Source organism: Pseudorasbora parva, chromosome 4 (assembly GCF_024679245.1).
Source record: "Pseudorasbora parva isolate DD20220531a chromosome 4, ASM2467924v1, whole genome shotgun sequence".
Classification (NCBI taxonomy): Eukaryota; Metazoa; Chordata; class Actinopteri; order Cypriniformes; family Gobionidae; genus Pseudorasbora; species Pseudorasbora parva.
Window position 1 is genome coordinate 42,828,175 of NC_090175.1, and position 14,765 is coordinate 42,842,939.

The following is a 14,765-nucleotide window of genomic DNA, read 5'->3' on the forward strand; positions in this document are numbered from 1 at the left end:
TTTCAATTTTAATTTATGTAAAAAAATATATTTATTATTGTGATACCAAAGCTGAATTTTCAGCTTCTATTCCATTAGAAATTCATTCTAATATGCTGATTTAACATGCTCAAGTAACATTTGTTTTTTATCATTGCCATTGAAAACTGCTGTCTGCTTAAAATGTTTGTTGGAAATGATACATTTTGTCAGATTAATAAAAAATTCAAAAGAACAGCATTTATTTGAAATAGAAATGTAGATGTTATAATAGTATGAATGTCTTTACCATAATATTTTTAATCAATTGAATGCATCTTTGCTCAACAAAAGTGTTAACCTTTTAAGTATAATGGTGAACATCCACTAGATGCAAATGCCATTACAAAAATAATAAATTATAAAAAAATATAAATAATGATTATTTTATATTGTCTAAATTATCTAATGCAATAAAATTCATAAACATTTTTAATGTGTGGCTCAATTGTCCATATATTTTGGAGGTCTCTGTATATTCATACATGAGATATTATGCGCAGTTCCTACAGCTTCTAGAACACACTTCCTGGCTTGTTTACTGGTTGAGTTTCCTGCCACAATGTGTAAACAAGCAAAATGTGCGTGAAGCCTTTTGTAGTTCCATCGTTGTGTGTATTAAACACACAATCGATTATGTGTGTAAGGTAGGTGAAGCATGTGCGGCCACTGTAGTCGATTTCTTTCGACACTAGTATTCACCCTTTGTTTGTTTTGTGTTTTGTGTGATCTCTGTTTCTCCATGTCCTAACCTTCTCACTCTCTCCACATGTGTCTTTTTCCCATGATGCACCTGCTTCTCCACCTCATCTTCACCTCTGTGCTGTTCGTTCGTTCGGGTGGCGGGGCATCCAGCCTCCTAAAAAGAGGTTGGATTATAATCCTGACTACTCCACACATGCTGTGGCACAGGTAAATCTACGTTCCTGGCCATCTGTCCATCCTTCCTTCCTTTGCTTGTTTTTTTGCTCATCCTACAATTTGCAGTTCTGCTTTTCACTTTGCCATCTCTTCATCTTTCTCTTTTCCTCCTACAGCATCATTTAATTTTTTAGATGGCAAATGAAAATCAATTTGACCCACGTTTAAATCCTCATGTAAACTATACAAATATTAAATTTTAATGTGAAATGATTAGTCCCGATGATAAAGGTCACTTTAATTGAGGCTTTTCTGGAGTATCAGATGAAAACACTCAGGACAATTTTTTAATGCATTTTATGGTTTGAAATGCTTTTTCATATTATTCAAATTTCCTTTTTAGTTTTAAGTTTTCAGTCTGAAAGGGACAGTTCACCCACAAATTCTGTCATTATGTACTCCAAACATGTGTAATCTTTGTAATCTTGTATGTACAGAACAAAAAAGAAGATATTTACAATATCTATATTTACGGTTTTGGTGACAATTGACTGCCACCGTATCAACAAAAACATTTATCAAAGTATCTTAATTTATGTTCCACTGAAGATTATTACAGAAATTATTACAAAAGGAAACAGGTTTGGACCAATATGAAGGTGCGTAAATGATGACAGAATTTAAATTTGTGGTATGTTATAATTTCCTCTGATGAATGAATGCGTTCATGTGCATGAGAGACTGGATATCCATCTACTTTCAAAATGTTTTTTGAGGAAAGTCACATGCTCAAAAGTAACACTGAAATGCTCTTTTTCTTTTCCTGTGGTTTGGCTTTTTATTTATTTTCCTATCTGGCTTAGGATCAGCACTGGTGTGTTAAAAGCGCTGTGTTGTTAATTACTTTCCTTTCTTTTCTCTGATCCAAGTCGCATGGATAAGCCAGAATGAACAGCAGAGACTGCTGTATTGTGCTCTGATTTGTTGTAATTCACCCCAGGCTGTGTCAAAGGAAAGGAGGCGTGGCGATCTTGGACAACATAATAGACTGGGCTTCTTGTGACCTGGTGCCACGTGCAGACTCTCTGAATCTGTACTGTTTTGTTTTTCTGGCTTTTGTTGGGCTCTGGTTACTGTGGGGCCCTGGCCCCTTTTTTATTCTTACAGGTCACAGTTCATTTTCACAGTCCTTTAAGGTAGGATAGAGAGATGTGGAACCCTTGTCAGTCATCGCTTTCTTTGCGCATGCGGGGGAAGGTTGTGAGTGAGGCACAGGACGGGTACGTTACACTTCTTTGTTCCCATGGATCTCACTCTTCCCTTTTATTGTCTGTTCTCTTTCAGTCATCCCTCTATCTCTCGCCTTCCGAACGGCCTGATGGGCCTTCAAGGTAAGCTCCTCTTTCATTTTTGTGTCTTATTTTCTCACTCAGGTTCTTTTATTTAACAGAGATATGCTTATTGGATATCCAGAATAGAAACTGAGCATCCTCTGTCCTATCTAATTTGTTCATGTTTTAAAAGCTCTGCCACACACACTAAGAGTCACTTAGTGTGTTCAGTATATGTGAATTTTACATCTGATACTGATGTGTGTATACACGTTCTTCATACCTCCTACTGTTCTCAGATCATCTCTAGCTCAGTGACACCTGCTGTTGTTCATATGGCATCTTTATGATACAGGATATAAGAACCCTTATTTAGAACTGTTTAATGTTTAGAATACCTTGTAATCGGAGTGTCATTGTCAATAAACAGTACTGTGCAAAAGTCTTAGTCACGTTAGTATTTTCACCCCCAAAAAATGTTTTTAAGCCAGTTATTTATATATTTTGCAATAGTGTATCGGTCGGTAATATCAGTTTACATTTTCAAACATTTATTTTGACATTAATTGTAATAATCCATTCCAGTGAGATGTTTTATGCAGAAGGAGTCTGACAACAGCTGTTTGATCCACACAGAGATCTAATCTCACCATCATTGAGTCTGTCTAGCCCCTTTCACACTGCGATTCCGGCAAATACACGGATAATGCCACCCGGCATTTGTTCCCGGCCGCTAGATTTGGTCCATTCACACTGCCAGCGAAATACCGTAAGTAATATGTGCGCTTTCACACACAACCCGTAACGGTCCCGGGTCGAGTTGACACGTGACATCCAGATGTGACGTATAAGGCGAGCGATCTCAGCTTCAGCGCGGATAGTAAGGAGCTCCGTGGTCTCGACTTGTGTCCAGTTTGCACACATTTCTGCTTGTTTAATTTTAGTTTATTTTGTATACGAACACTCTCTGCGTTTAAAACACCGACTAGCTCTTCTGGCACTGCAGGGTTGTATTATTGAAAAAACAAGCTCTAGCAGTCGCAAGATAACTACGTACACGTTGCGGCATTAGTTTTGGCTTTTGTTCACACAGCGCTCGTCCCGGGTCGAATCCCGCAATGTTACTAGGTCCCCGACCCGGGTTCAATTCGGTAATCAATTCCGGGACGTGGTTGTTTTCACACAGAAGGCGACCCGGCAATGTTCCGGGAATATTGCGGGTCCAACATGCAGTGTGAAAGGGGCTTCTGTGATTACATGAAGAAACAGAAAAAAACAGACAAAATCCACTAGAACTGCAACAACATCTCCAAGACGCTTGAAGAAACCCTCCTGCAAAGCTACAGTACTGTGAACAGTTTAAGACACTTGTGTAAAAATGCTGTAAAGTGAGAATGCTTTTAAAAATTATGTAATAAATAGATGTTGTTTATCAATTAACTCCTAATAACTAAATCAAATCAGTGTTTGGTGTGACCACCCTTTGCAGGAAGGTTTCTTTAAGCGTCTTGGAAATGTTGTCGTAGTTCTTGTGGATTTTGTCTCATTTGTTTTTCAGTTTCTTCATGTAATCACTGACAGACTTGATGCTGGTGAGATAAGATCTCCATGTGGATCAAACAGCTGTTGTCAGACTCCTGCATTCAAAAATCTCACCGGAATGGATTATTACAATTAATGCCAAAATAAATGTTTGAAAATGTAAACTGATATTACCTACTTAGGCACGTTAATATTTTCACTCCCAAAAATGCTTTTATGCCAGTTATTTATATATTTTGCAATAGTGTGTCAGTAGGTATTAAACAATATAAACTATATAAAAACTGTTTACGGTATATTTTGGAAAATGGAAACATTACCCAGAATAGTGGACAACATAATTGTGCATAAAAAAAACATTACTGTGCATGTACTTGATTATATGTTGTACACTTGCACTAATCTGGGTTGTTTCCATTTTCCAAAATGCCATAAACAGTTTATTTATTTTGTTTACCTACTGTTATAGAGTCATTAAAACTACACAGCTATTCTTAATTCCCTTATTTCTCTATTATCTTGTTTACATTTATTAGTGTTATAAAATTATTCAGTAATGTAATATAATTTTAGTCAGTAATAATGTTTTGATTTGGACATTTTAGTTCCGCAAGTGACTACAGGAAAAGGCGAAAGTCAGAACCCTCTGTCACTCAAGCCAACACAGGAAGTGAGCAGAATGCCAGTCAAATATCTTCCCGCCCTCTGGATTCCCATAAAGCACAGACATTAAAGAAGCCCACCATACGTTCCTCCCCCTCCTCACCATCCAGAGCCAAAGGTAATTTCAGACTGCCTCACACAACAACAAATGCAAATAGAATGTGCTATACAGATTTAATCTTGTTGATAATGCATCAATGTCCGCGCACAACTTCCATGTGCAGTCCAATTTTTGTGACTGTGTAGACGGTGTCCATACAACAGCGCTTGTGCAAAATGCGACTTTCCACGCACAAGGCCAAACGACTAAACTTTGAAAGTCTTGTGCTCTCAACTGAGCCAGGCCTTATATAGTATACCCGGTATACCCGAGCCTTTATGGCATATTTAATTATTGCAATTTCTTTTGGCAGATTAACTGTTTGATAGATTTGTTCTACTTTCTTTTTTTTTTTTCTTTTTTTTCTTTTTTTTTTACATATTCCTAATGTATGTTTTATTTGATTAATTTCAGAAACTGCAAGTAATAATTTATCTTGTTCTATCAGTAGATGGTCAAATTTGTGGTTAGATAGACCTAATATGTGAAATGTTTGAATCTATGTAGAAGATCATAATTACATGAGACTGCATGTTCTCCTCTTTCTCATATAACTATACTGACACTTTCTCACTGATAACTGTTTTCTCTCGCTATGCCATTCTCTATCTGCTGAGCTCACTAACCAGCTTTCCTGTCTCCTCTTTGTCATGCTGCGTTGGATGTTATTTTAATTCACAGCTGGAGACGCTAGTGAGTCACTCTCCTCCTGTATGAGCTCTCCAGGTATGGAGCGTCCTTCCTCTCGTCTCTCCTCAGACTCCCTCACTATCTCCACACCAACCTGGCGTGGCTCCAAACGCTCCATCTGCTTCAAGAACGGTTGGCAGACAGGCCAACATGAAGCTGCAGAGACTTGGAGTAGCGTTGACGATGAATCTGCCATGACCCCTTCATCACCACGGCTCAAATCACGCAGCTGTGATGACTTGTTGTCTGATGGACATGGTGCTAGTAATGATGGGAGAGCATCCACTTCTGTGACTACTACTCGCTCGGAAAGTGCTGGTTCGTTGCTCGATGAAGACGCTCCACAGAAACCACAAGTAAAAAGTCTTACCTCATCTCCCAGGGGGCGCCGACATCACCGGCGTAAGATGGCACATGATGCTCCAGGTTTCCTTCAGCTCTACAAGAAGATGCACCACATAGACCGTGAGCAACTGTTGCCCTCAGAGGTGATTCGTTCTGTACGTGCACGAATCCTCGAGTTGGAACGGCTACAGCAACAACAGAGGCACAGCCTCCATGGGTGGGCACCTTTTGGTCATGAGGTGCCTCAACACATGGTCCCAAACCGTATATCGGAATATGAACAGCTCATCCAGAAATCAAAATCCATGCCAGACCTTGGTGACGAAAATGCCCCTTCGGGCACCACCACACCAGGGTCCTCAAGGGCCAGCAGCTGTCCCAAACGACGATTCTCTGTTGAATCTCTTTTGGAGGAGGAAGATCCTCCAGAAAGGGCTCGAAGTCCCCCTGAGGGACATCCAAGACCAGGACCAGACAGCAGTAGACTGGTGCCAATTCATGGGAAGAACCAGAGGCAGCATCAAGACTACTCGGACAGTGAACAGGACGCCTGTGCCTCTGAAATGAGCGACATCCACATAGAAGGATCTTCATTGTGTAGCGAGAGCGACCTGGATCATTGCTCGCTAACCTCATCGGAGAGCTTCTACGGTTCTGGGCAACATCACCATCATGGACACCATCACCATGGACACCATCACCACCGCCACCATCACCTGCACCAGAGTGTGGGTCAGAGTCAAGGTTACCAACACCGTCACCTCATCAGCTCCTGTAAGGGTCGCTGTCCTGCATCCTATACACGTTTCACCACCATGCTAAAACACGAGCGACAACAGGAAAGGGCTCGGCAGGAATCCCACCCTGCCCTTACATCTCCACTAGCCCAACAGTCACCCAGTGAGTCAGGCCTTTCAAAACTGGCCTTCCTGGTCAGCCCTGTGCCTTTCCGCCGGAAACGAGGCTCCCCGCCGACCCAGCGACGACATTGCAGAAGCGGACGACCGAAATCCAAAACAGCAATTTATGAGGCTTTAGATGCTGCTTTGCAGGACATTTATGACCACATAAGGGCAGAAAAGGGGCAAGGACCAGCTAGGATGCCAGATGATAGCATATTGCGGCGGTTATTGGAAGAATTGCTACCTGACGTGCCCAAGCGTAGCTCCTCCTTGCGGGCTCAAAGAGGGTCCGGCTCCCCCTCTTCGCCCCATGTCCACCAGCCTTACCATGGAGCTCACCAATGTGCCTCCTACCAGCAGCAACACCATGCAGACGCCTCCAACAACAACCAGCATAATGTTAATGCTAATGTGCACTGCTACTCAGGTGCAGCTAGTTCTCTAAAGTTGTTTTTATCCTTCCATATCATTATTGCAGAATCCTTACTTCATTACCTAAGATGTTACCAACTGAAAACATGCAAACGCTTTCACTTCTTTTCTGCATAATCAGCAGCATGCTTCTTCAGCATGGCACCTAGTGTCTGACTTAAATCAATGGGTAAGGTAATTTGGATGCCAGTGGTTTTAGGAGGAAGGACATTCTCATTCTAACACATTTGATTGGACAATAGTCAATATTTTGGACTTTTTTAGAGCATTAGCTAATAGTTAGATTTAATACTAACACAAAAACTCTAATTATGAAAATAACAGTGTTGTTTTTCTTTGTGCCTGTCTCATCACTGCAGTTCATACGGTTTATGTGCGATGATACAAGTGGAAAAGAAGTATTAGCAGTTCATGGTGCAATTAATGTCTGTCTAGTATATGCATGATGTGAGATTCATTTTATGTTTTAATTTTGTCCCCTTGCCTGTTTTCTTTTTGTTTTTATTTGCTGATGTATGGAATACTGTGGTTAAGGCGCTTATTTGTTTCCTTTTTTATACATTTTCTAATTTAAGTTTTGTTTAATACAGGATTATGTGATGTATTTGTAGTATTGTAGTATTTAGACCCTTTTTATGTCAAACGCATTTCATGTCATATTGTGCTGCTCCAAATCCTCCCTTACTTTTCATTTGACCCCAAATATGAAATAAATATTTGCACATTTTTACGTTGTTTCATTTTACTTTTGAGATCAATGAGTCACAATGCATGTGGTGCCACAATGGTCACTACAGAAGTGTTTTCTTTCTGTTGACATTTGCTCTGTGCTTCCACAGATCAGGGCTCTGAAACAGGACGTCTCACACCACAAAGCAGAAGACCCACTCCAGAAAGAGAGGTAGAAATGCTGCTATCCCTCATTTCTATTTTTACATGAACTAGTTTTCATTTAATTAGAACCATGATTTGAAACCTGCAGAGATACCTTTATCGATTAAATTGAGTATCATTGAGTAAATATATGGTTATGGCTTTGAAATCCGGAATTCTTATTGTACTATGCCATAAATCCCACTATCTTGTAACCTTTATTTTGGTTTAGTTTTGAGAAATTATGGCTTAGGCGTGCATATGTTGGATAGCTGATGGTATTTTTGCTTGCCTCGTAGGTCTCCTCTAAGCAGATGACCTATCTTATATTGTCTTCTCTCCTCCACCAGAAACAGTCTGCCAGGGCTATTTATGATTTTAAAGCTCAGTCTGCCAAGTGAGTACATGTATATACAACTCTGAGAGACTATGACACCACCGCATCTCACTGAATTTGAATCTTCAAAATGGGCTGGGCCAGCTTTTTGTTTGTGAAAATCCATTTAATTTTAATCTAGCCTTTCAAAATGTTGTCTTTCTTTTGTTTTGCATTGCATTTTACATTTTTGCACTTTGGCTTCTGCATACTAACTTGCTAAAGTGAAACTGGTCTCTGCATCGTAATTGAGCTGTCAGTCATTGCATGAAAGTGTCAGCTTGCATGAAAATCAATACTAATGAAACCATTAGAGAATTTCAAGGACCATGAATTTCAGCCTGAAATTTGCAACTCACCAAAATGTGTATATATATATACGCTGTATATATATAATGTGTATATATATATAAAATGTATTTTTGTCTTATTTTTTCTAATAAACTATTAAATTAGAATATAGTTTTTGTAAATATGTATGCTATTACATTGTGTCCATATGCATTTAGTTATCATTACCATTAATTAGTGAATATTTTTGTCTCTGAATTCTGTGAATAAGTAAAGATTGGACTATTGGCAAGTAGGATTTAGTGTCAAATATGTATAAATAAATAGGTATAAATATATTGTATTTACTGTGTACTTAAAGGGGTACTTCAGCGCTGGGAAGATGAATCTGTATTTAAACTGGGTCATTAATGTAGTAGAAATGTGAAATTATTTTTTGAATTTGGTCCTTTCTATACTGAGAAAATACAGAAAAGGTATTTTTGTTTCATGGGGATAAAAGACAACAATTCCCAGAATGCTTCGCTGCCCTACGAGGCCACGCCCAAAGCCACTGCTATTGAATCACTGTGACTGGATCACTTTCCCACCGTGTTCATTTTCAAAAAATCAGTTCAGACACTACAATTAAAAACTAAACGTGTCTGTTCAATATAATGTGATTTAGCCGCTGAGGGAGTGTTACGGCACAAACGCTGCAGGAGTCAGATTACATTCATGCTGATGAATGAGCTGAATGAGCTCTCATGATGAGAGCTGAGGTAAACGCATCCCCGCTCGCTGCAGTCATTCACAGCGCGTGTTCAGTCTGGCGCGTTTTCAGTTCATGCCTTTAGAAGCTTCACTTTCATAGCAATTATTTAAGAAGTTGAAACACTCACTTTGCTCTGCTGGCCGCACCGTTTACATGAATGCCTGAGGCTGCGAGCTGAGCTGTGAGTGTGATCTCCCATCCCCCATGTGCAAGTTGAAAACATGTGGAAATAGCTCCCTCTGCTGACTGTAGTCTTTAGCCTCTGGCCAAAAATTTCTCAATGACGCAAACTGACAATATTTGCGTATTTTTCACAAAAATAAAATGCAAAAAAAAAAAAACACGATCATTCTAATATACTCTAGTGTTTCTACTGATACAAAGCCATATGCTAATCGTTGAAGTAACCCTTTAATGCATGTTTTGCCTGTATGTGTGTGCATTTACAGGGAACTTTCCTTCAAGAAAGGTGATGCAGTCAACATCATCAGACAGATTGACAGTAACTGGTATGAGGGGGAACACAGAGGACGAATTGGGATTTTCCCCATCTCTTATGTTGAGGTCAGTGTCTATGTAACCTATTGAGTTAAACTAAACCCTGACACAAACCTTATCATATTCTCTCTTGCTTTCTATCTTTTATTCTCTCCTTCAGAAGGTGGCATCTCCAGAGCGAAGGCAGCCTGTCAGGCCTCCTCCTCCAGCTCAGGTTCGAGAGATGGGAGAGGCCATAGCACGATACAACTTCAATGCTGACACTAATGTAGAGCTTTCTCTTAAAAAGGCAAGTGTAAACACACCAACCATCTCTCTACCTCTAAAATGGACTCTAGCCTTAAAATTATATTTTAAAGGGGGGGTTAAACACTCAGTTTCAGTCAGTGTCATGTCAATCTTGAGTACCTATAGAGTAGCATTGCATCCTGCATATCTCCGAAAAGTCTTTATTTTTTTAAAAATTATATAAGAAAGATGCGCTGTTCCGAGTCTTTCCGAAAAAAGCCGAGCGGGTGGGGGCGTATCGTGTGCTGCTGCTGCTATTGTGTTGAGTCGAGTGCGTCGTAAAGCTGTGTCATCCCTAACAGCGGGAAAAAAACTTTATTCAAAATAAAAATATGGCTTTTAATCAGATACAGCCATACATCTATGATCCGGAATCAGACCCAGAGGCTGCAGTTGAACAGGAGCAGCAGCAAAAACGACTAGAGCAGGACGTCTCTATGTGGTACAAGTTATACACTAACTATATAATATGCTTAGCGGCTTGTGTTATTTACATATTTATACTTGAATTATATCGTCGTATTTTTGTCTTTGAAGGTGTACATGTGGGAAGTGCAGTTGTGCATGTGTGTGTGTGTGTTTACGCGTGGTTTGTGTAGACGTTAGTAAGCGGACTGGTTTTGCACGGCAGGCTAAGTTAGTGTTTAAATAGAAAGACACGGAATAGTAGCACATTTGAATGAAGAAGCGCGCTTATTTAGTTCAACATATTTCCCCCCTCTTTGTGTATTGTTGTTTGGAGTGCTTTTACAATACACAAACATAAAGTTACACATATAGTGGCCAGCTAAACAAATGTACACGCACTACACATCGCATGCTCCATTGATCAACTAACTATACGTGATCATGTTTGGGCTACTTGATGGGCATAGGCAAAAACACAGACATTTGAAGCAGTCTCACTCACCGCCTGCGGTTCTAACGTTGGGACCTTTATCGTTGGGACTGCTCCTTCCTTCAGCATTAGGCGATCGGGAAAATCCGGCGTCGAGCTGGGCCTTGTTTATGAAACAGTCGGCACCGAAATGCAGCGAACAGATATAAACATTCGCGCAACTCAGTTGCTGATCCGGAAAAGCAAATTACATCCACTGTTGCCTTAACGCGGGGTTTTGGGGGAATCTGTGCAGGACTGTCTTGGTCTGGCAACCAAAAACGCACTTTTTTGGTGACATTGTTATGTGCACATCACCTGTGCAGCAGCCTACGAGCCAGCGCTTTGATGGGCGTAGTCTGTTACTTTCGCTCTCTCCCTCTCTCTCTCTCACGCTCTTCCGGTAGAATTGTCTGTAAGGCCCATACAAGGAAATTCCGCCCCCATTAACGTCAAAGGGGACGCATGATCGCAAAAAACTTGCCGAAACTTATGACTAACCGGAAGTAGTATTTTTGACAAAGAAATACTCCCATCAAACGTCCACCTTAACTTTTGAAACTTTGTCCATGTTTAGTATGGGATTCCAAGTCTTTAACAGTGTAAAAAGATTAGTATGCATGAAACAGCATTTCACCCCCCCTTTAAACATGCATGCATGTTTTTGCTGTTGTAGGGGGAGCGAGTGATCCTCCTAAGGAAGGTGGATCAGAATTGGTATGAAGGAAAGATTCCTGGCTCAAACAAGCAGGGCATTTTCCCTGTGTCGTATGTCGATGTGATCAAAGGCTCTCCTTCCAAGAGCCCCAGTCACCAAGGAGACACTCACACACATAGGGCACAGAAGGTAAGTCTTGGACCAGTTTTGGACCATCACACCCACAAAGTCTGTTCTACAGACCTTAATAAGTTCATTTTTCTGCTTTCTTTCTTTCTTGCTCAAGCACGATACAGACTCCCATTTCCCGTGGCTTGATTCTGCCACTAGGACACACCTTCAAACGGTCACTAGTGAATGGCTGTCTCTCACATTGGGTGTGTCCACTACTTACCCATCTTCCTGTGGCAGTCCAGTGCCACCCACCCCTCCTCCCTTACCCAGCAACCTACAATACATAGGCCACCAATCCCCTGCTCCACTTGTGCGAAGGTTTTCCCCACCACAAAACCTTCCCTCCCCTTTTTTCAGCCATGGACCAATCACTTCAGAGTCCTCAAATGTTTCTCATGAACCTCGCTACAGAGATAAACTGACAGCAATAGATGTAAAAGAAGCATTCAGTTTACCATTTAAATGGATCACAGACCATAATCAGCTGTTAAGAATGAAACGAAAGGAGCATGATGGTAAAAAGCTCTTAGAAGATGTGTATGTAAAGGAGCAAAACTTGAAACAAAACTATGACCCATGTAGGCTAGTAAGCAAACCTGATCCATATGGTGAGCTTATGTCGATGTTTCTGAAAAATCAACTCCATAATGAACTTGAAAGCAGATTGGCCAATCGATCAAAAAACATAGCTATTCAAGATGTGTCACCTAATAGGCCACTATCCATTAGTTCAAGCCACAAATCAGAAAATAAACTGGATAAGCATCATGATATCTGTGAGAAAAAGGCTGAGGAGCTGCTGTCAGTCATTTTGAATGAGAAAACAGAGTTTTACAGTCCAGTAGCTGCGCTAAAATGGGAGGAGCTTCCGGAGTTGTACATACAGGAAGAGGATGATAAAACGATCAACAGATCAGCCTTGGAGGCTGTTTCAAAAAAAGAGGTGCAACATGCAGTGTGACAGAAGCATGATAGTCTGGTTGTGTGCCGAGAGTAAACAAATGTTAAATCTTAAAGGGTTCCTATTGCTTTTTCACTTTTATAACTTTAGTTAGTGTGCAATTTTGCTGTTTAAGCATAAAAAAAGCTTCTGCAAGGTTACAAAGCTCATAGTCCACTCCAAAGGACATATTTTATTTAACAGAATCCCCTTTTTGAGAACTACAACGCATTTTTTCCGAATCTTATGAAGTCATAATGTTACTCATTTAAATAATCCCCAGCCACAAAATATGCAAAAAGGGGGATAAGGCCTGGTTGAGCTGCGCTTTTTCACAATGTCTCCAAAAGTCATCAGTCTGACCTTCCTAAGGCTGACAAACTTAGTGATTAAAATTTTAAACACTGTTCCTGAACATTATAATCCCAACGTTTATCGAGTGATGCACATTTTATGAAAAACAGCTTGTTTTATTTAGGTTTTGTATTGTCTTGCTTTTGTAAGACCATCCCTCGCTCCTTAGAAAAATTAACCATGGTTTTGTGATCGATTACTGTTTGTTACCCGAGTTTTCCGACAAATATGATTAATTTTTGGATAAATATAATGTATACGAATATTACAAAAAACACACCACTCTGAAAAGTTCTGTAAAATCCATGCATGCAACCAGTGCCACCACTCCCACCGCGCATCGTGCTGAGGGGGGCACCACGATAATTTTCTCTCAACACCAACCCCCCGAACTGGGGAGAGGTGGGTTGTAATAATGTAAAATATGAGAAAAATTATGTTTAGTCAACAATCAAGCATGAAAACATATTCTAATACTCACCAAAAACAAAATCAAGTGGAAAAGGCCATAATCGGACCCCTTTAAGTTTAACAGTATTTTTTTCCAATTCTTTGCATGTTCTTTGACTAAGTTAAAGGGGCCATATCTATATTGTTAGTAAAACAATTCTTATATGTGTATAGTGTATATGTATAGTCTCATATGTATACAAGTGTATCAACTGTTTCTTAAACAGACTGGTTTTGTATCTGAACCTTAATAACTTGTTCACACCAAGAACCATAACTATAAAGATAACGTCTCGGGTTACGTCTGAAACCCTTGTTCTCTGAGAAGAGAAAGAGACACTGCTTCAGTAATGACAATTCGAGGACGCTCACTTAGCGTAACACATCTGAAGTATGAATGAAACTATTCCAATCCTGATTGGTGCAGCGTCATGACGTGACATGTGATGGCATACACGGACACTACAAAGGCACATCGGCACATAACAGAGTTAGCTTTACTGATGAAGCAAGACTCTCCCAGGCATGGAGATGTGTGGAAAAGTGACAGTGTCTTGAACAAGGGTTACAAATGTAACCCGAGATGTTCCCTTTCGAAGGAACTCACACTGCCTTGGTAACAACACTTTGGCAAACTAAATGCCCACTATGCCAAACCGAAACCATGTCTGCCCTAGTGTGAAGCTGGAACCCAGGCACACTTCGGACAAGAGCACCCTGGCGCCTGGCATTGCAGTAAAGTGCAGACTATAAAATCTAATGAAGGTGTATGGGGTGTCCCTCCCAGCCGAATCACAGATCTCATGCAGCAGGATTCATGAAAGAAGGGCCCTAGCGGATGCCATGCCATGGTAGCAGAGTGGGCCCTCAAGGCCAGAGGTGAAGGCAAACTGTGCACCTTATATATATTATTTATTCACAATATATTTTGGATTTCATCCCTTGAGAAGAAAGTCAACAGGCACGAGGCTGAAACTCCCAAAAATGCATGGCTGTACGTGTCAACATATTATTCAATGAAGACAGCCAGCACCCTCAGGAGCTGACCGTGCATGCCTCGCACCCAAACATTATCACATGCACTCCAATCGTGTTTGTCACTCTTATTGCAGACCCGTAATCTACGCGCTGCCTCTGCAAACGCGAGATTGAGCCTTGCATTATGAAGTGGCAAGCTTTCATTTACTACTTTAACTGCCTCGATACTGAGCTCATCTAATCTCTCAGAATCAGATCGCTCAGCCATCGGGATCCCCAACTGTCAGAGGACTGATAAAGTGCTGTAGCAGTCTCAAGCCCTCTTGACAGATCCATCTGCAAGCCCCATTATCTGAACCGCAGCCTTGGT

The 14,765-nt window shown here is 40.6% G+C and overlaps 1 protein-coding gene across 12 annotated transcripts in view; it reads left to right on the forward strand.

Annotated features, from left to right (window-relative positions):
- sorbs2a (sorbin and SH3 domain containing 2a) overlaps window positions 1-14,765 on the forward strand; it is a 117,179-nt gene that overhangs the window by 91,535 nt on the left and 10,879 nt on the right. For 9 of the 12 annotated variants that reach the window (XM_067441872.1, XM_067441871.1, XM_067441876.1 and 6 more), the window contains 9 exons: window positions 874-930; window positions 2,224-2,270; window positions 4,358-4,533; window positions 5,197-6,879; window positions 7,724-7,785; window positions 8,057-8,154; window positions 9,628-9,742; window positions 9,837-9,965; window positions 11,518-11,688. In XM_067441872.1, coding sequence (XP_067297973.1) covers window positions 874-930; window positions 2,224-2,270; window positions 4,358-4,533; window positions 5,197-6,879; window positions 7,724-7,785; window positions 8,057-8,154; window positions 9,628-9,742; window positions 9,837-9,965; window positions 11,518-11,688 — 2,538 coding nt within the window. The remainder of the gene's footprint in view (window positions 1-873; window positions 931-2,223; window positions 2,271-4,357; window positions 4,534-5,196; window positions 6,880-7,723; window positions 7,786-8,056; window positions 8,155-9,627; window positions 9,743-9,836; window positions 9,966-11,517; window positions 11,689-14,765) is intronic. The other 3 variants (XM_067441873.1, XM_067441875.1, XM_067441882.1) reach the window with 3 other exon arrangements.